Source organism: Lontra canadensis, unplaced genomic scaffold, assembly GCF_010015895.1.
Source record: "Lontra canadensis isolate GAN:19392208 unplaced genomic scaffold, GSC_riverotter_1.0 scaffold69, whole genome shotgun sequence".
Taxonomy (NCBI): Eukaryota; Metazoa; Chordata; class Mammalia; order Carnivora; family Mustelidae; genus Lontra; species Lontra canadensis.
Genome location: NW_022631063.1, coordinates 4,916,051 through 4,938,301, shown reverse-complemented (window position 1 = coordinate 4,938,301; position 22,251 = coordinate 4,916,051). Strand labels below are relative to the sequence as shown.

At 36.3% G+C, this 22,251-nt stretch overlaps 1 protein-coding gene across 1 annotated transcript; it reads right to left on the bottom strand.

Annotated features, from left to right (window-relative positions):
* Positions 1-250: 250 nt before the first annotated feature.
* LOC116880880 lies at positions 251-21,406 on the bottom strand. Its single transcript, XM_032880282.1, has 3 exons — positions 21,401-21,406; positions 8,438-8,860; positions 251-460 (listed from the first exon to the last, which is right to left on the bottom strand). Exons 1-3 carry the CDS (start codon positions 21,404-21,406, stop codon positions 251-253), a joined length of 639 nt encoding a protein of 212 aa, XP_032736173.1.
* Between the last annotated feature and the right edge of the window lie 845 nt (positions 21,407-22,251).

Here is a 22,251-nt window from a genome sequence, read left to right as displayed (position 1 = left end):
CCTCTTTGATGGTCCAGTTTTCAATGGGCAACCTTATCCTCGCTTCAGTTGTCATGTCTATTAGGTCACCTCCAATCTATGGCAGTTTCTCAGTACTTTTCCAACAAGGACTTATACTTTTGAAGTCATGGCCAGCTGTTTTATAGAATCCCCTCTACATGGATCTATTTGATGTTTTTTTCATGATTAAATTGAAATCATAATGTTGACAAGGACACCACAGGGGTGATGATTTGCCCTGCACAGTTTATCATATCAGGAGGTACATGATATCAGGATGTCTTGTTACTGGTGATACTGACTCTAATCTCTTGTTAAGTTGGTTTCTTCCAGGTTTCTCCACGGTAAATGGAAGTTTATCTCTCAGGGTATTGTCAAAGGAATTCCTATGCTGACTTATTTCAGGATAGCCCTTGGGTTGCTGGTGGACTTTCACGACAGGAACATCATCTCCATGGCTCTTGATGGAGTCAAAGGTTCTAAAGAAAGTCCAAAATTCTTTTAATCATCCTTTTTTAATGAATTTTATCAATTTCTTTTCTTTATTTCCCCTTTAGCTTATCATTATGGTGAGAGGATTCTCCACAAGAATATGGTCATGTATGAAAATCAGCACAGGGAGAACAGGGAAGGGCAAAGAGAATCATACATGGGGCTCACTGAATTAATTCAGTCAGTAAGTAGAAATGGGTAAATATCTGGGGAATATAGGATGAGCAAAAAAAAATAGTGGGTTCACAACACAGGCAGCAGAGCTAGCATCAATATTCCTATAACACAAGGGTGAAAACTCTCACTAGCCATCCAAGTAAAATGTCAAGGAATGCCAACCCATAAACTGGCAAAAGTTTTCCCAGATGAAGGTGAGTCAATATTGTTTACCATCTTTCTGTGGTTACTGGAACTATATTTTTTAACAATGTCGTATTGTGACCGCCTAAATCACTGTGAGACAAGAATGAGAAGACATGGCGGTTACTTCTAGACATCTTTAAGGCCAGCTTTAAATTTACCATCAGATCACAGAGCTGCTTGCTCCCCGCAGCTAACATAAAGCACTGGACAACAGACTGTAAGATAATAAATGTATAAATGGGTGAAAAGAACAAAGTACTAATATTATTTCAAATGAAAGCAAATTACACCACTGAGAAAAAATTGCATAAAATGAAACATTCCTATCCTTGTGGTGACTTTGAAGTTTCTTCTTTGTGTGTGTGTGTGTGTGTGGATATAAATACAATAAACACTTTTATAACATGTAAGCTTCATCTCTCTTGGATTTGAATTTGGATTCCCTAAATGGCAGTGACTTTCTCTATTAACTGGAAAGGACAATGAAGGTGGCACTGTGTCTCTGTTTAGGGTTTCAACAAAGCTTTTAAAACTATAATTTAACAGATTATTGTCCTTTGTCTCATCATCTCAAAATGAGGTTATAACTCATGTTGGAAAGTTTCATTAGCATTTGCTCTACTGAATATTCAATGAAAACCCTTCTATGTGGGGTCTGTGTAAAAGACTAGGGTGTTATCAGACACCCTAGTGTCTGAAATAAAAACTTCTTTGCCCAAAGCACCTTTCTATTTTTACAAACCATAGAGTGTAAGCCTCTACCTTTATAGGTAAGAAAACAGAAGTCACTGAGATTAAATAATTTCCCAAAGGCATGTGTTAAGTTACAGAAGTGATGCCAGAGAAGACAAAATAGAAAAAATATCCATTTGATGTTACATTGGTACAATTTCTTAAATTTTATGTGGTGCTACCACTTAAATACCTCTTCTCCTTCAGGTAGTATATAACTTTATCTTCAGAAAAATCTTGTGCTGTATTAATTTCCTCATTTTATAGATGTGAAAATTAAGGATTAATGAGGTGAAATAACTCACTCAAGTTTATATGATGGAGAAGTAGCTGAGCCAAGGCTTTCAGCTGATGCTTTGTCACCAAATATGTTCCTATATTCTATGCGGAAATGAAAATTATGATTCCATATATTCCCCCAATAAAAAAAGTAATGATCTTTCTCATTAAAACATTTACTTCAGTTCTACAAAAAAAACTACGTGCCCATTTTTCAGGCAAAGAAAAAATACTTTATTTCTTCAAGGAACTTTAAAATGTTTCCCACAGGAAAAAAAAAATTTAGCTATTTTTAGTTTGGTGGACAGATTTTTTCAGTAATACTTTTCAAAGCTGTAAAAACCTCTGTCCTGTTAAGTGCTTTTACAAAAAAAGTCAAGCTTGACAGAAATTATCTCAGGAACACTGATTAGAGAGGAGGGTGGGAGATAGAGAGTTAGAAGGCTGTGACAGGTAACTGCTTGAAAAGAAACTTTCCTGCTCTGAGATTAGATTAGATTCGATTAGATTAATCCCATAGTCCCCACATGCCTGGGTTTCCGGAGCAAATGAAACTTTTAAGCATCTTGTGGGGTGATTTTGTAGTGGGAGCCAAACAGCAATCATGATTCACCTGTACTTTTAAAGGTCTGATTTTATGCAAAACTAAAAGTAGGAAATGACAAACTAGTCATTAAATGAAAAGCCAGAGGCCTTGATTATTGGAGGGAATGAAAATAACATACTCTAGAAACTATACCATATTTAATGATTTATATCCTGTTTTGTCACTGATGCCCGTGTAGTTCCACAGTCCCTTAGCCTTGTGTCTTCGTATTCTCATCCAAGCCGTCAATTATACAATAGATTGAAACAATGTATTATGAAACAGCACAACTAAAATGCAGTAATTGTGTTTTTGTTTTGTTTTTTAGTCCATCTCATGTATGAATGGTCTTGGTCAACCGGAGGGGCTTAAATAAAAGATAGAAATAGTTTCTCTTTGGACATTAGGTAAATTCAACATGATTGCACATGTAAGTGGGGTTTTTGAGAAAGATCACAACTGTGCATAAAAACACGTGACCATATGACCTAATGACCACATGAGTCATTTAAATAACCTACTGTGAAAAATCAGATCATTAACCATTTGGAGTCTAAAGACATGAATAAGAAAAATCAAAATTAATTAATTGAATCAAGAAATTCCTGATTTACTGTGGGATCCCTTGAGGGCAGCTTATTCATTGGTCTCACTGTCCCAGTTCTATGGATAACAGGGAGCTTGAAAGAAAAAAGGAGGAACTTATACCATCTTTTTCCACTCTATATTAATCTAAATGATGTTCTGAACTGACTAAGTTAGAGTTTAATTGGTTTTATTTAAAAATTGCACATATACTCCACAGAAACTTTATCAGCCACAGAAGTAACAAGAATTGAAAGAAGTGTGTCCCACAAAGTTTTAGTGCTTATTTGTTCCTTTATAATATTTTTTCTCTTTCTCCCTCTTTTTCCCTCCTTTGCCAAACTCCTTCTTCTTCTGGTCAATTCACCTTTTAAGTGATGAGGTATTCCTATCAAATACAGATCACCCCAAATTAAGATATATTGATGTTTTGGATAACATCACAAGCATTCATATCATCAACTGTAAATAGAATGACGTCAAAGATCTAATTTTGAAATATGGGAATATATTCATTGGGGAAGAACAGAAAAAAGTCCAGAATCACATATGACCTAACCATTTTTAACAATGTTTGAAGAGCCTATAAAATAATGTATTAGTTTCCTAATAATGCAGTAACAAATTTTCATAAACTTACTTGTTTAAAACTACACAAATTATGTTGTAATTCTGGCGATCAAAGTCTGAAATAAGTTTCACTGTACAAAGGTCAAGGTGTCTGTAGGTCTACATTCCTTATGGATGCCCTAGAGAGGAGCTGAATTCCTTGCCTTTTCCAATTTCTAGAGGTTGCCCACACTCCTTGAGTCATGGCACCGCATCCCTCCTACCTCTCTCTAGCATCATAACTCCTTCTCTGACTCTCTTTCACCCTGACATTCCTCCCTCCCTTTTATAAAGACCCTGTTTTCACCTGAGATAATTCAGAAAAATCTTTGCAGCTCAAGTTCCTTAACTTAATCTCATTTTCAAAGTCCCTTTTGCCACATCAGTTAAAACATTCACAGATTCTGGGGATTAAGAGAAGTGGACATCTTTGGGAGGCCAGTGTTCTATCTTGAACAGTAACTACTATCAGTCTAGTGGATTGACTTAAAGAGAAGAGAAAGACAGAAGTTTTGTCAGCAAATAGTTGTCAACATTGATCTTTTTGTGTTAGACTCTCCTCCTGATATTTGCATTAATTCATGATATATTAAAACATTTTGATTCTTGAATGGATTTAAATAAACTTGCCAGTGGTCGACTGTCTGCAAAGTGGTCATAATTATTTCTTTTCTTATATCCATTTACCTTGTAGTGTGAGTTTGCAATTCCTCCCATCATGTCTACTTTAGCACATTGTTAATCCTGTGACTATTTTGACAAATAGAATATAGAGAAGTGATGTGTAAGTTCTGAACACAGGCCTCCAAAGGCCTTATGCTGTTCTACTTTCTTTATTGAAACTCCTATTGCATGTACATAAATCTAGGCAACCTACTGAAGGAAGATGGACCACATGAGGCAGAGCTGAGTTGTCCCAGCTCTATAGCCATCCTAAAGAGTCAGACCCCAGATGACTTGGCAACTGATCATAGATGCAGGAGAGACTTGTAAACAATAATAAAGGCTTACTGTTTCAAGCTGCTAATATTGGGGTAGTTTGTTACATGGTAAATGCTAACTGATACATTGTCTTATATAATTAACAATTTCTTAGAGTTGCAATGTATATCATTCATTCCAAGATTAATGATCTTAAAATTCTACGGTTCTTCAAAACTCTTTTAAAATCTTGTACTATATCATTTATTTGGAATAATACCTATGTGAATTCATTTCTGTGTGAATTACAGTCTGCCTTATGAGCATTAAAACCTTCAGTTTAAAAATTCATTTCAAGTTAGTTTTAAAGGGTGTTTTAGAAATGGTAACAAAAGGTTATGTCTCTTTGGAATTTACAAAATGTCACCAGACAAAATTATTTTAAGAATTCCTCATTAATTTTCTACTGCAATCATTTTATGATAAATTGTTTTTAAAAAAGCTCTGGAATACACTGAATATATGAGGGATTGATACCATCTTTTTTTAAATGAGCTTGACTACTTCTAGAAAAATATATTGACTCTTATGGTTTTCTTTTTCTCAATTAACAAATATTTTTCTAAACAGAACAATCCTTAAATGAACAGTTTTAAATAAATATAAGCATATCTCAGAGATATAGCTGGCTTGGTTCCAGACCACTGTAACAAAATGAGAATTGCAATAAAGCAAGTCAAATAAATTTTTTGATTCTCCAGTGCATATAAAAGTTATATTAATACCATACTATAGTTTTCAAGGCGTGCAATAGCATTATGCCTAAAATAATACCTTAATTAAAAATTAATATCTTAATTAAAAATACTTTCTTCCTAAAAAACACTAACCATCATCTCAGCAAGCCATAATCCCTGACCACAGATAACCCTGACAAATAAAATAATAATGAAAAAGTTTACAATATTTCAAAAATTACCAAAATGTGATATAGAGACATGAAGTGAACAAATGCTGTTGGAAAAATGGTACTGATAGACTTGCTTAATCCCAGGTTGCCATCAACTTTCAATTTGTGAAAAAAAAAAAATGCAGTATTTGCAAAGGGCTATTAAGTGAAGAACAATGAAACTAGGATATACTGAAAAGATGGACTTTGATTTTTGTTGAAGATGCTTTAAATAAACATATGTGTGTATCTGCAAATACATATCCATACATAAAAATATTCCACACTTTAAACAATTCTACATTTCTACATTGAACCCCAATAATTTCATAAAATTTTTCTAAAAATGTATCTATTGCTGAAGAGTTTCCTTCTACAGCAACATTGAAATGTAGTTTACTGTTTGTTATTGAGATGATTTACTAAATTGCAAGAACCTTTCTGTCCTTGCTTTTAATATCATAAACACTGAATATCTTTCCCCACATCACCGAGAGCCTTATAAGTATCATAGCTATAAAGTAACTAAAACATTTTTGCATATTCATGCAAATAAATATTACCTCATTACTTTATAATAATAACAAAATTGAACTGAAAAGGAAGAAAAAGATCTATAGAAACAAATGGTTAATTTGTACATAATTACTGTGTTTTCGTGTGAAATATACAATTTCAAATTGAGTTGAACTAGGATTCTTTTCACATGTCTAATGACGTACAAAATAATCCATTAGAAGAAAGCCAGTTAATTCCTCACTGCCTTCTCTCTCTCATTCTCTCTCTCTCTTTTTTTTGACCTTGTTAAGAAGTCATATGAAATTTATATAGAATTCTTTTTGAAATTTATATAGAATTTTGTAGACATTTATAATACTCATTTATGTAAACAGATTCTAAAAATCATGTGTATCTGTTGTGGATGAGAAATTTCTAAATGTACAATCCATGTTTCATACATTTAAAGAAATAACATTTTATCACATAGTATCATAGAATACCTAGAATAAAGTATATTAAATATGCTAACCAAATTTCATTTTTACTACCTAAAATGTTCATTTTATATATCAGTTTCTTTCCACGATTATTTTTGTGGACACTAGATCCAAAAATCACATACCATATAATAGTAGTAACCTCACATGTCAAACAGAAACCCTTATTAATGCTTCATTTTTTTTACTATTACATTTACCCCTACTCCAGATGAGATAAGTTATATTACATAATTTATAAGGATTATTTTTTTCTACTTTTGGCCATTTCTTTTATCAATTATCTTAAGTTAATGTCCAAAATTGTTACACTAAAATCAACAGATATTCAATAGAAACCCTTTCTATGGCTTTACTTTCTTTAATTTGTTAATGCAAAAAATAAGTGACATTGTAAATATCTATGTCAGGTATAGCCCAATCCCTAGGCATCCAACTAAAGGATATTATAAAACTACAAACAAAAAGGATTGTGCTTGTATAATAAAAAGGAAGGAAAGAAAGTTCTCAAATTAGGGATTGGCAAGTAGTTGCATTTTTGAGAAACCCTCTAGTTTTAACATAACATCATTCATAAATATAACTTCATATTCTTTATTTACAATAAATCAAGTAGGGTTATTTGAGGTACAAGAATAGTCTCATTGTAAATACTAAATATGTCCCAACAGGAAAACTGGGAACAAGTATTAGCAAAATAATTTATTTGGGAAATTTTCTATTTCTGTGAATCCTGTGAATGCTAATTATCCATTAAGAAGGGTAGGACTATACCTTTCTGATTAGTGTCACTAGATAAAAAATATTAACAAAGATGGAGTTGCTTCCAATTGGAAAACCTGAGATCATTTAGTAATTCTTTTTTTTTTTTTAAGATTTTATTTATTTATTTGACAGACAGAGATCACAAGTAGGCAGAGAGGCAGGCACAGAGAGAGAGAGGAGGAAGCAGGCTCCCTGCCGAGCAGAGAGCCCGATGTGGAGCTCGATCCCAGGACTCTGGGATCATGACCTGAGCCAAAGGCAGAGGCTTTAACCCACTGAGCCACCCAGGCACCCCTCATTTAGTAATTCTTTATTAAATTAACTATAATCTCTTACATAAGGGCCCTGATGGGTGCAATAAATTCAAGCACTTCCAGTTTAAAGAGTAGCTGCTTTTAATTGAAAACAGAAGCATAAATGTGGTCTTCATTAATAATGTTGCTAATCTTCCTGCATTTGATTAAATGTCTTCTTTAGTTAATAGACTTTTTTCCTATGTGACATGATGGTACACCTCCATCACTGAACCATGATCATCACCTCCCACAAAACATTCCAGACTCTATGCCTAGTAGTTTAAATATAGTGTCAATAATCCTCACAATGTCCCTGAAAAGCAGCAGATTAAGACATGTGCATTCTCAAGGTTAAGTGTCATGCAACTACAGAAGTAAATGGCAGGTTTTAGGATTAAAATCTAGTTCACTGTGGTTCCAAAGCCCTCACTTGTTCCATTTCAAAACCATTATGGATAATCCTCTCTGAGCTCCAGCTAAACACAGCACCATTTGTTAGATGTCTGAAATACAAAGAGTGGTAAGAAATTGCCCCTGCCTCTAAGGAACTTACACCTAGTTATGGAAACAAGGCATGTACGAAAAGAAATAGCCCATCAAAGCTGTTTTCGTGGGACTGAAAGGAGGTCGAGCCCCTACTGGAACAGACCATAGAGGAAGTCAATGATAGAGGATGCCATATTTCACACAGCATTACACGGTTGCTTCAAGACATGTCTAGAGTACAGGTGAGGAGAAACATACACACACACATGTGCACACACACACACACACACACACTCCAGTAAATGCTTAGAAATAAGTGGCAGGCTAGACAAGCTGCCTAGCTTGTCAACTGTAAATTTCAACTCTCAATTCTTACCTTTTGGCAGTAGTCAGCTGGTCTGTTTACATTCCTGGGAGTCTCAAACACACTTCTCAGCTCATCAAGGGCAATGGAGAAGCGCTCGATCCTGCGCCGACCAGTCAAGGAATCCTCCTTCAGCACTTCAGGCCAGCCAGATTCCCTGGAGTTGTCATTCTTGTCCTCAGGGTCCTTCCCATCAGGCTCTGCATTTAACACCTCTTCTACGCCACCGGGCAGACTAGGGGGATCTGCAGGTCCATGTGCTGACACTACCTCTCCTTTGGGTTCAAGCAATTTTTTTTCTGGAGGCTGGAAGAGCCTGCAACGACTGCCCCCAGGGCAACATTCACTTTTCTGGTAATCACTGGATTCCCATTTCTGCCTCAGGAGGATCAGGGAGCCCTTCTGTATGGGGAACACGGATGGCTCCAGGTTGTCCTGCAATATCAAAAGTATCTTTCATCAAAGATACACTCAGACATGTGAGTCATTTTCAAAATGAGTGCCAACTCTTGGGATTTGTGTGAGAGTGGAGAAATCCAGCTTTGCTATATAATTTCTGGCTCTTGACTTGACCAAAGTATGTTGGTTAACTTAGATTATGGAGAGGACTGATTTGTACAGCCATGGACATTTGAAAATAAAGAGACAAAAACTAGGAAGACATGATTTCATTCTCTTTTCTATGAAAATTACCCAACACTTACTTACATAATGTTCATTCATTATTTAGTATATTCTGAGAAAAGAGCAATTTAACAAGTCTAATATGACATAAAAAGGTTCATTTCCTGCCTCTAACAGTTCAGGACTTCTTTTGAAATTACTGGTTTCCATAAATGTCTTAACTTGACAAGTAAGACTAATAGCTAACAGTTATTAAGTTTTTGTTATAAAGCCTTTGATAATAATTATATATATATATATATATATATAATCTTAATCTCAACATCATCACAATGAATAGGTTGCTACTATGATGATGATTATTTTCCAGGTAAGGAAACTGAGAAGTAATTTGTCCAGTGTTCTGAGTGACAGAGTCTGGATTTGAAATGCATCTGTGTGACTCCAGAACCCGCCCCCTTTTTTTTTTAAAGATTTTATTTATTTATTTGACACAGAGAGAGAGAGATCACAAGTAGGCAGAGAGGCAGGCAGAGAGAGAGAGAGGGGGAAGCAGACTCCCCACTCAGAAGAGAGCCTGATGCGGGGCTCGATCCCAGGACCCTGAGATCATGACCTGAGCTGAAGGCAGAGGCTTAACCCACTGAGCTACCCAGGCAGCCCCAGAACCCGCCCTTTTAACCACTGGAACCTAATTTTTGCATTCAATTCACATCTCATTGTGAACCTGATTAGAATTTTACCTTGTTTTAGAGTTCCGCGGTGAATTAGGGGAAAAAAAAAAATCAAATGGCAAAATATACCCTTACCAGAAACAAACCTACACATACAAATAAAAATCACAGAGAAAGAATTACATGGTAGCATAATTTTTTGCCTTAGAAACAGCTACTTTCCATTCTAATCCAGAGATTCTACACTACAAATTTGAGGCTTTAAATAAAAAAATTTTTAATAAACAAATAAATTTTGCTCTTGAGGGATGATGAATTTTCCTGGAAAAGTATTAGCAGAATCTCACTTAGATTAAGGCCTGGAAACCTTTCAAAAAGTCACCTAATACAATGGCTCCAGACTTCTTTGACTGTAAACCACATTATAAAACACATTCTGTGCATTAGGACTCAGCACATATACAACATAAATTAAAAATATAAGAAACAAATTTATGCTTTCATTAAATACTGCCTTTTACTATGTGAACTATCTGGTGATGTTTTCCTCTCTGAAATCCTTTACTTTAAAAAAAAAAAAAAACTTGCTACCCACTAAATTGATCTAATGGTCTCCTAATGGTTCATGGACTGCTGGCTAGCTCTACTTACAGCAGGAGTTCAAACTCAAGTTGGGTTTCATGAATAGTGAGACTTTGCAAAAGCTCCATTCCTAAAATGGATTTATAAACATCATGGCTTTATTTTGAAAAATACATTAGATAATGCATATAAAACTTCCAGGGTATATTAGACACTCTCCCCCAATAGCTCTTAATTCCATTCTGTGCCCTATCATTTGCTAAAACATCATTTGAATCACTCAGATATTTATGCTACATGTGAGCCTCCTACATAAGAGTGCTTGGAAGAAGGATAAAAGTATTTTAAGCCACAAACCCACAGACTGAACAGACTGGAAAATTTGGCTTTAATAATATTGCTAATTAATAAGTTTGGATTAGTCACTTGTTATAAAAAAAAATTCAAAAAACAGTAGCACTCAACAAGACCTGAATATCTGTTTGGAAAACTGATCAGCATATGCTGAGAATCTAATCAACATATGCTGGAAATGTCTGTGACTCATGTGTAAATGGACTTTGGAAAAGAGTTTATTAACAAGGGAATGACTGAGACATTGTCACAGCTGGTGATGGTGACCCTGTGAGGTTATTTAATGAAAGAATTGTTCCTGAGCCAACCTTGCAGAATTAGGAACAGAAATCCAGGAAGAAAAAAATTGCCAAGTTGGGAGGAAAACCATTTTTTTTTCCTCCTATAGGAGAAAAATCTTAATATTTAAAACTGATTTGGAACTTCTGATTCTGGATAAAGATGGAATAGACATAATTTTCTCTTCCTTCCTACTAAATATGGCTAAAACCCCTGGAAATTATATATAAAACCCAACATAACAGGACTTTGAAAGATAGAGAGAAGGCAGACTGCCTAGGTACTTTGAGATTTTTTTGTTGTTGTTTGTTTTTTTGTTTTTTTAATTTGACAGAGATCAAAAGTAGGCAGAGAGGCAGGCAGAGACAGAGAGGAAGGGAAACAGGACTCCGTACTGAGCAGAGAGCTGATGTGGGGCTCGATCCCAGGACCCTGGGACAATGACCTGAGCCAAAGGCAGAGACCTTAACCCACTGAGCCACCAAGGTGCCTGGTACTTTGAGATTTAAGGAGCAATATTGTGGTGAATTCCGTCAGTTTTCTTTCAGCCTTATATAGCCAGAAGTAGTTGCTGGAAGAGACAGTAACTCAATAACTCCTTATGGGAACAAACTTCCCCAAGAAAAACCTCACTAGCCAAAGAAACAGGAAATGAGGCAACTTAGCATGACAAAAAATTTTAGACCATGATTGCCATACCCCAGGTAAATATAGAACTATTTTTGCTCATGACACATGCGTATGTGTGAGGTTTTCTTTCTCTACATCAACCAATTGTCCAGCTCTCTGGATTCTAAGTAGGTGTCTTGTGACTAGCCACCTGGCATTAGCACAGATTTTAAATATGAAGATCTCAGGCTTCTGACATGGACCCCACCTCAGGGACCAGTCACAAGGCCCCAGGTTGCCACTAATACTTCTGACCTATTGGCTATCAGTTGAGGGTTCCTATGATCCCTCTATCAGGTTGGACTTGTTAAAATGATTCACAGAATTTAGGATGGCACTTTACTTATATTTACCTGTTCATTATAAGGGATGTAACTTAGGAATAGCGAAGTGGAAGATATACTTTGGGTAAGATACGAGATGGGTAGTACAGGACTTCCATGCCCTCTCCTAGACCACCGCTCTCTCAGAACCCTGATGTGTTCACCAACCCAGAACTTCTGGGTTAGATTTTATGGAGGGATTTTATGGAGGTTATTAGGGGATTTTATGGAGGTTTCATTATAGGCATGATTGATTAAATCATTGACCATTGGCAATTAACGCAATCTCCAGCTTCTTTCCCCTCCTTAGAGGTCAGGGCTGTGGTTAAAAGTTCTAACTCTCTAACCATGTTTTTGTCTTTCTGGTAAACAATCCCTATCATGAAGCGATTTAGGATCCCAGCTACCAGTCATCTCATTACCATACAAAAGACACTCTTCTCACTCCAGAGATTCCAAGAGTTTTAGGAGTTATGTGCCAGGAACTAGAGACAAATATCATTATATATTTATCACAAACACCCTGAAAAAGACCAACTTTGCTCCTTATTGTCTCCTCCAACCTCCTATCACTATAATGGTGTCAGAGAAGACTGAGTGAGGAGGCAGGATTTTCATCCCCGCTCCACGATAGTAAGAACTCTCCCCAGTGTGTCAGTGAAGGCATTGTGAGGATAATGTAGTTTGGCACTACACAGAGGTCATGAGATATTTCTCCTTCTTCCCTTCTTTGCTTATATCAGAGGGCAAGAGTTTGCAGCTACAACTTTCACCATCATGTTGGTAAGGTTTCTCTTCCAACAATGGTGTCAGTGGAACACTCAAAGAGAGCAATAATGCTAGGGTTGAGGGTGGGGAGTGGAAACCAGGTTGATATCAGTGAAATCTCAGTGCCACCTAACAGTAATGGATCACTCTTCTCCTAGGAGTCAAAGGAGATTAACTGGAGAAACTGGACTTCTACTCCCACTTGAAAATAATAAACCTTCTTCTTCTCCCTTCATCTTCTGAAATAGATATAAGTAAGATCCAAAGTTTATAACATAACTTCCCAAATGTCCAGGATATAATTGAACATCACTGGTCATATTAAGGGCCAGGAAAACCTAATTTGAAGGAGAAAAACATTCAAAAGACATCAACACTGACATGACTCAGATATCTGGAAACCCCTCAATTTTAAAGTGGTCATCATAAAATCATTTCCATGAGTAATTACAAACATGCTTGAAATTTTCTTAACAATGGAAAAATCTTAGGAGATATAAAAAGTAATCAAATGGAAATTTTACAGTTGAGATATATGCATAACCAGTAACAAAATTCACTGGATGGTCTCAGAAGAATGGAAAGGACAAAAGAAAAATATCAATGAATTTGAATATAGAATGTTAGAAATTACCCAATGTAAACAACATAAAGAAAAGACATTGAAAAAAAGAAAAAAAAAATAGGACCTTAAGAGCCAGAGATCATAACATAGATCTAACAGTCATGTCACTGAAGTCCCAGAAGAAGAGGAGAAAGATGGTGATGCTAAAAAACTAGTCAAAGAAATCCTGTCTGGAAATTACCCAAATTTGGCCAAAGACATGAACCTATGGATTAAAAAAGCTGAGCTAACCACCAAGACACATCAAAATACAATTTCAGGAAACAAAATTTAAAAAAAAAATTTGAAGGCAGTAAGAAGGAAATGACACCTTACCTGGGTTGGGTGGGGGTGCAATTCAAATAACAGTGGACGTCTCATCAGAAATTGTGGAGGCCAGGAGAAAGAGTCACAGTATTTTTCAGGTGCTAAAAGAAAATAACTACCAACCCCAAATTCCATTTTTATGAAAATTATCTTTCTAGGAATGAAAGAAAAATGACATTCAGCTGAAGAAAAACTAAAAGAATTCACTACCACCAAATTTGCCCTAAGAGAATGGTTAAAGGAGTTCTTAAAATACAAAGAAAATTATAAAAGAATTTTGGGACATCAGGAAGAAAGAAAAATAAAAAGATTTTAAAAATCATGTTTAAATACACTAGACTTTCTCTTCTTAAATTTCCTAAACTATGGTTGATGGCTGAAGCAAAAGCACAACATTGTTCGATATGGTTCAGTATATGTAGAAGAGTTACTTAAACAATTTAATTATAAATTAGGAATGGTAAAGGAATAAGAGGTAAAGTTTCTACATTTCACTCCAACTGGCAAAACATTGACACCAACAGACTGTGATAAGTTATACATAAACAACGTGGTATCTCAGAAATCACTAAAAAATTCCAGCATGTGTGTGATATGTTAAAAAGAAAAAAAAAAAAACAGATAAATCAAAATGGATTCTAAGAAATAGTCAAGTAACTCACAGAAGTCAGAGAAAAGGAAACAAACAAACAAAAAACCCAGGGAAAACTAAGGTAAAACAAACTGAAATGTCAGGGTTATCAATTAATAATAATAATAATATCAATTATTACATAAAATTTAAATGATCTAAAAACATCAGTGAAAACCTAGTGATTTCAAAGAACATAAGAACCATTTTCCAACTGTATATGAAATGATACTATGCTGAGAAAAAAAGCCAAGCTCAGAAGATCATATTACTAAATAGGGGCATAGAGATATACCTACCTACGGGTCAATATTGGTCAGTTGGGGAATGTATAGGGGAGTTACAAATGGGGGAGGCAGCTTGGGATGCCTGGGTGGCTCAGTCGGTTAAGCCGGTGCCTTCGGCTCAAGTCACGATCCCAGAGTCCTGGGATCAAGTCCTGCATTGGGCTCCTTGCTCAGCAGGGAGCTTGCTTCTCTCTCTGCCTCTGCCTGCATCTCTGCCTATTTGTGTGCTCTCTCTCTCTATCTCTGACAAATAAATAAATAAACAAAATTAAAAAAAAAAAAAAGTGGTGGGGGAGGCAGCTGAATCCAATGTGGTCAACATAGATAAACCTCTTTGAGTAGAACTGATCATCTGTTAGTTGACTTACCAATCTACAAGAAGAATTTCTATCAATAACCTAGCCTCCAGAAGGAAATGCAGATACAGTTAAATGCTATTAGAACCTGCAGCCCATTGACAGATACTTGAAGCGGGCAGAGTGTAATGTTCTTCCAGGAAGCTCCCAGCTACCTTCATGTTAATGCCTTGCTGGATGGAAAACAACCTTAACTTGACAATGGCAAGGCCTCCTGTATCCAGTGTCCTGTGAGTCTTCTTTAATGTATGAAAATCCTTTTGAAAACCTCCCTTTTCTTTACCAGCCCCAACTGCATAGTATATATAACCAGCCACCCCTCACAATCCTGGGGGCAGCAGTTCTTTTTGCCCACGGGTTCTGTCCCCGTGCTACAAATAAAACCACTTCTGTACCACCTCCCACCTGCAAAAATCACATACTACTTGATTGCCTTTATATAACATTCTTGAAATATTTACATAACAATCTTGAATGACAGTTTATAGATATGCTGAACAGGTTAGTGGTTGCCAAGGGTTGTGAATGTGGAAGGTGTGGTAGTTATGACTATGAAGAGGAAGCACAAGGGAGATCTTTGGGGAAGTGGGGTTGGCAATGTTCTGCTCTCCACTGCTATGACTATAAAGAATTAAGAATTAACAACTACAGTAAAAATGTAACAACTACAGATGATAAAATGCCCTAAAACTATATATACATATCATGTCAATGTCAATTTCCTAGAGTTGATGCTATACTATATAGTCATACAAGATGTCACATTTGAAGGAAACTACTACTACTTAGTGATTGCTAGGTCGCTCTGCACAGCCTTGGCAACTTTCTGTAAATCTAGAATTACTTAAAAATAAGATGTTATAAAACAAGCAAGTCATTTGATAATCACTCCAAGTTTTATTCTACTTAGAGGGCCTAGGGAGACACATAGACAGCAGTACCAGCACACAGGATTGTGAGTCACGCTGCTGCAGAGGCCACCATTATGAATGATTAAATGACATCTGTGTCAGTTGTCAAATTATTGCCTCTCAGCTCCCCCAGTGTAGTCTTTGACACATGCTCCTCAATAAAATGCTGAATTCCTTTAACTATTTCTCCTTTAAAGTGTGTACAATATTTAGCTTTCTCAGTAGAGGGCGCTGGAGGGTCAGTGCAGGAGGAATAGGCTTTCTGCAACTTCCTGCGAGGATAGGTGTCAGGGGTTGTATGATGTGAGAACAACCAGTGGAGCCCGCCCAGTCACAGGGATAGAACGCCACCCTATGATCTTACAGCCTTGGTCTGGGGTTAATCTTTCCGTAGCTTTCTCAACATGGAATAAATCCTATATCGTCATTGACCTGGAGGGTGTCACAGAAAGCAGAGGTTGCTTCTTTAAGCCTGCCTGTGGCCCAGGAGATAAACACAGATCTGCTGCTCCCTCTGTCATCCTCTGCATAGCCTCCATGCTCTGAACGCCTCTTGCCGAGATAGTTGCTATGACTTCCAGTGCATGGCCTTGCCACAAGATGCAGATCCCCTGTTCAGTGTGCACCCTGGAGGGTGGCCTCCTGCTTTCTAGAAACTCTAGAGGACCTCCAGCCTGTCTAAATCAGCAAGGTGCTCTGCCCTTTGGGGGCTGCTCCATACCTTCTCCAGCAAAGTCTGAACCCTTTGTAAATTTGTCCTTCCCTGGTTACTCTTCCTTAGCCCTAGGATACCATAAAATGTTTTCTTATATATTATGGTTACACTTTTTTGTAGTGGTTATACTTTTATATTAAATTTCCCCTGTCTAACCTGTTGTGCGGTTATATTTCCGGACTGGCCCCACCATGCTATAACATGTTTGCTTAATAAGAGAGATATACTATCTAATTCCAACAGTAGATCATAAGGATACATGTCTTTAATATTGTCATGATAATGCATGCTACTGTTCCCCTTATTACCAAGTGTGCTGATGTGTAATGTGCAGTTGGCAAAACTTTTTATCAAAGTCCTTTGGAAATGACAACCAATGTGACATTGGTTTTTCCCAAAAGTGTCCAGTTGAAGCATTTTCCTAAGTGTCCCGTTGAACTTGTCTTCCATATGGTCTTCAAAAAACATTACAACAAGAATTATTTAGACAAGTGAAACTTAAAAAAGTAATATCCATCCCCTTCTGAAGAGAACTACACTTTGAACTTCCACATTAAAAGTGGGGGAAAATCAGAGAAAAAGAAGCCCAAATAATTCAGTGTTGTTCTAAATTTACTTAATGAGAGACTCTTTTATCATAAATTGTCCTTAACATCCTCAGATGTTTTTTCCCACTGGAGTCATTTTGATAAATGTTAACATAAAGCAAAGCCAAAGCCTCAGATTCCTTCTTAGTATGTGTATGTATATATATGTATATGCATAATATGTATATGTAGATATACATACATCTATATCAGTAAAAATTGATTATTTGTCTCACCTAGTCATGAATTTGACAAGTTTTTAATTAAAACAACAACAACAACAACAACAACAGCAACAAAACTGAGTTGAAATAGAGATGCCAAGGGGCCACACAGGTGATCTCGCTGTGACCATGCTGCAAAGGTCACTAGTTGGTTACAGCACCTTCTTTTACACATAATGAGACAGATGTGGATTCATGCAGGATTTACTTCTGTTCACACAACCAGAGGCCTGTTGCCAGGCGTGCAGTTTCCAGCCCACCACCTCAGGTAGCCGCCCAGGTGAGGATTGCTCAAGAATGACGGGAGTACAAGAATTCTGGACTGTCACTTTTCTCTGTCAAGGGAGTGTCTTTTTCTAAGTTAGGATATCACTACGTCAAATCATTGAGACTGAGGTTGTAGCAAGGTAGGCCGAGGTAGGATAAAACTGAAAAATGTCCATAGAGACTAGTGGACTCATTGATGACTTAGGAAAGAGCTTAACACAAACAGTGTTGGCCTTTCCCCAGAAATTCATGCTGTTTCCCACTGTCACAAATAGCACACAAAATGTTTTGGTTAACCTAAGTAAATGAGCTCTGCATTTTTCCTTGCTTAGGGGATGGTTTTGGTAATGTAGGTGAATCTCAGGGAAGATTCCCTCCATCATTCCTCTGTCTCTAGGGTTTAATCCCTCTGTCCTTTTAGTCTCATGTATTCCTTATTTCCTCTCCTCCCACAGGACCTTTGCAAACACTCTTCTTCTGCCTCAGTTCTCTTCCCTCTCCTGTTCCACAATCTCTTACTGCTAATGACTCAGAGAAGCATTCCTGACTTATCAAAGTTGTGACAGCTTATTATTTAATAAATGTCCAAGGTAATTTTGAGGAAGGTGATCTGAAACCTATAATTTGAGAAACATAATAAAGAGAGCAACTGTTTGCATGGACTGACAGGAAAAAAACTGGCCAAGATTTTGTATGTATGTATGTATGTATGAACTGATATTCACATTAGGATTCCAAGACCAGGAGTTAATGTTGCTGCCAGGTGATCTGCTAGGTCTTTTGGAAGAGTATCAGGTATGTAGAGGGAAATGTTTTCAGATAGGAAAGAAAAGCCTTATCTAAAGGCTAACAAATTTGTGTTAAGTTGCCCATGTATTAAAAACTGGATTCTCACCAAGTTGTTCTTATATGGTGTGATCTCTGTAATTTTAAGAATTACCTCTTGCCTCTATGATTGTAACAGTGAGCCTCTTTCTAATTATAATGATAATGTAGGGTTTGTGGTCCATATCATAAAACAATAAGAACAGCAACGATTTTGCATGTCAAGCGCACCAATGTGCTCAAAGAAAAATTAAGTCTTTGAGTGACTCCTGGTGCAAAGAAAAATTACCAAATGCTTTCCTGTTCTACTGAATTTCCCTTAAGTCAAATTTTAAACAAGCTTTGTAAATAGTCTCATCTGGCTGATTTATTAAGAATTCTTATAAATCATCAAGTCTTGTTTCTTGCATTTGAAGACATGCTTTGGTAGACGTTTCTACTTAGAGTGCCTCAAGTTTAAAGCAGAATTATTTATCAACTTGAAACGCATTCCCAAATAGAAGAAGTAGGATTATTACAGATGATAGCAAGTAGAAAGTTTTAAACTGCCTGATCGATGGCAAGAGTGACAAAAGTGCTGACACCTTTGTCCTACATTTCCAAAAAGGGAAATTTATCCTAAAGTAAAAATTTAATAGAAGAACATTCTTTCTATGCAAATGTACCATGCAGCATTCTTAAAGTCATTCAAAAAAAAAAAAAAAAAAAAAGGAAAACCCTAAAATTCAAAGCAAGAGGGATGCTTTATTCCATTATAGGATCACCACCCAATGAAGTTATGTAGCCATCTGAACTAGCAAGTCTGAAGCATACACAGAAATGTCAAAATAAATTTACAACATAACCTTAAGCACAGAAATGCACAGAGGGGAATGCATTTTATTATTTCAAAATACATGCATGTGCTTAAGAACTGGGAACACTTGAAAAAATGAAAATAATCGCATTTTTCTATTGGGGTTTGAGGCAACTGACTTTTCCACACATTCAAAGAACGAAAAAAATACCATCTGCAGCAGCACTGAACTGTTAACCACCTTTCATGGAAGAAAAACATTGTGCCTTTTACAACCATTATGGATGTTTTTGTGATATTTTAAAATTTCTCACCCATTACTCTCATATTTATAGCATCAAATTCCAATATTCTCAGTTTTCACTAAGCAGAGAATGACCATTGAAGGTAATTGAAACCCAAGAGTTAGTTTACTACAGTGACCTCTGTTTTAAATTACAGCACCACCAACCCCTCCCCAGAATCAGCATGTGATCCATTTTTTCCCCTCTGGTGGTTTCTGTATGAATATGAAAATATATATATATATATATATATATATAAAATACCTGAGCCTGATTGCAAGTGATACCATTTTTCTTGCTTCCTTTGCTTTAAAATCCAGTAACTAGTCAAAAGGCATTTCAGAAAAGAATACAAACTCAGCTCCAAAACTTGAGAAGTCTCCTCAATGTATTCCCTGTAACGACCTGGATGGAAAACCTTTCACCAGATGCGTTGCAGGCAGGTAGAGAGCTCTCCGGGGGCTTACTTAAAGCTGTTTCACACTTATCTGATCATTTACTATTTATTTTGAAGTTCTGAAAGCATAGCACGCTGCAGAGGGTCTAGGATCCATGACAGATCTGTTTTGGACTATTATTTCAGTCATAAATCAATTTATTTTGCGTGTGTGAGAAATCACCAGATGCCTGTCTCCTGCCAGTCTCCATTCACATGATTTCTATCAGTTTCTATGCATTCTCTCTTTCCCAACACCCAGTGTCCTCTTAAACATTGCATCTCTGCGATGAGAGCATCTCCTGAAAGCCCTTTAAACATGACTATAATGTGCAAAAAAAATCAGATATAATTTAACAATTTTCATACCAACTAAAGTTATGAAACTTTTGTTTTGTTAATCAAAATAAAGGCTCTATCAACTTAGGAATAAAAGAGACATCAGAGTGGAATAAAAATGTATTGTGGGACAGAAGTGTTTTTAGTGGGCTTCTCATCTTTGGTAACTACAGCTATATGCCTGGAAGGGAAAAAATATTTTGAAATATAATGCTAGCTTCCTTTAAAACATTACTTAATGATCCCAACAAAATGACAGAACATAAAAAAGATTGTGGGGCGTATCAGCATCAGCAAGCTGCAGTTTCAAACTACAAAACAAAAGGTTTCCAGGAACCTGCCAAATTTGTGTTGTCCCTGAGCCAGATTCTCTGCCAAGGAAATCCTCAGTCTTACAACCACAGAAAGCAAGTTAAGGTTAAGGAAATCATTAAACTAGCACCTTTCCGAAAGAGTAACAATCCCAAGTGTTAAAAATGTAACACTAATATTATTGTGATTTAATTTATCTTTCTGTTTTGCTTACTTTTTCAATTATAAAGCATTTAGTATTTTTGTTGTCACTGAAAAATATTCTCAGACACACTCCTTTTTTTTTTTCCAGAGAAAAATCCTAAAGGTAGTGACTAAAATGTTTGGTTAAAAAAAAAAAAAAATGTGATCTTTTTTGGGAGGAAAATTGTAATTAGTTTTGGCAGACAGTTGCTGAACATCTATCTACCCGATAAGAACGTGAAATAAATGAGCCAAGAGTTTCAAAGGGATGGCATTTTCAACATTAAAAAACAAACAAACAAACAAACAAAAAAACCCTAACCAAAGCTTTAACTGTAAATGTTGCCAATTCCATTAATTTTTCTGGCTAATTTAATCTCCTCAAAACAGATTTTCCATTAGTTTTCTTTCTGAAAATGCACCCAAAATTAGTACATTAATTTGCCACTAAGAAGATGCATGTATAATTCATATACATGGAGAAAAATATAGGAATAACACATTTGTTTTTTTTTATCTCCTCATCTACATTTTTTAAGCAAACTGACAAAGCACCTCGCTAAGACAAATTATTACAAGTATTTATGAAGTCGTATATTTGCAATAAGCTTTTCTTACCGCCATGTCCTTTTCTGTCAAGTTCCTGTCCCGTGACTCGGCTACCACAGTTACATATCCATTAAAGGAAAACACAAATTTAACAGTTCTTTAACTCACTGATCTCATCTAACTAATGAACATCAAGCATGATGGACATACGCTGCTAGATAGCTGTTACAAGACACCAAATCTCTCATAGCTAGCTCTGGGAGCTACATTATTTAGTAAGTCATGCAGGAGAGAAGTGCACTTTCGACCATAACCCCTGCTTGTGCTGGGTACTCAGCTTACAAGTTTTACCAGGTAAAGGCTGACTGAAATGGCTTTTGTTTATATATTCTGTAGAACAAAATCCTGTGCTCAAAGGACTGATCTTGCAGCATCCCAGGAAACTGTCTGCAGGATGTGGATAATTAGTATGCAATAAAAGAAGATCGTCATTAAATGTTCTATGGATCATCCCAAGCAACCTGGGTACCAGGCAATATCTGTTATTTAGCACAAAGCTGATGTGCTGTCACACAGGTAAGCTTCTAACACTCTCACACACAGGATACATCTGCGGGAAAACATTTATCCAAAACTTGCTCTTGTGAGGTTGAAAAATGAATTCAATGTCAGTAGCAAAAAAAAAAAAAAAAAAAAAGGAAACTTTTAGAGTTTATCACAGGAAGTTGCTAGAGACTTAGAAAAGAGAAATCCTGCCTTTTTACAGCCTGTCAAAAGCACTGCTTCTTACTTTATTGAACATCAACATCACTGGAGATGCCATTACCGCTGTAGATTCCCAAGGCCCTGATTGGGGAATTCCAGATTCCACAGATTTGGAATATGGCCTGGGAATCTGACTTCTTACAAGTCCTACAAGT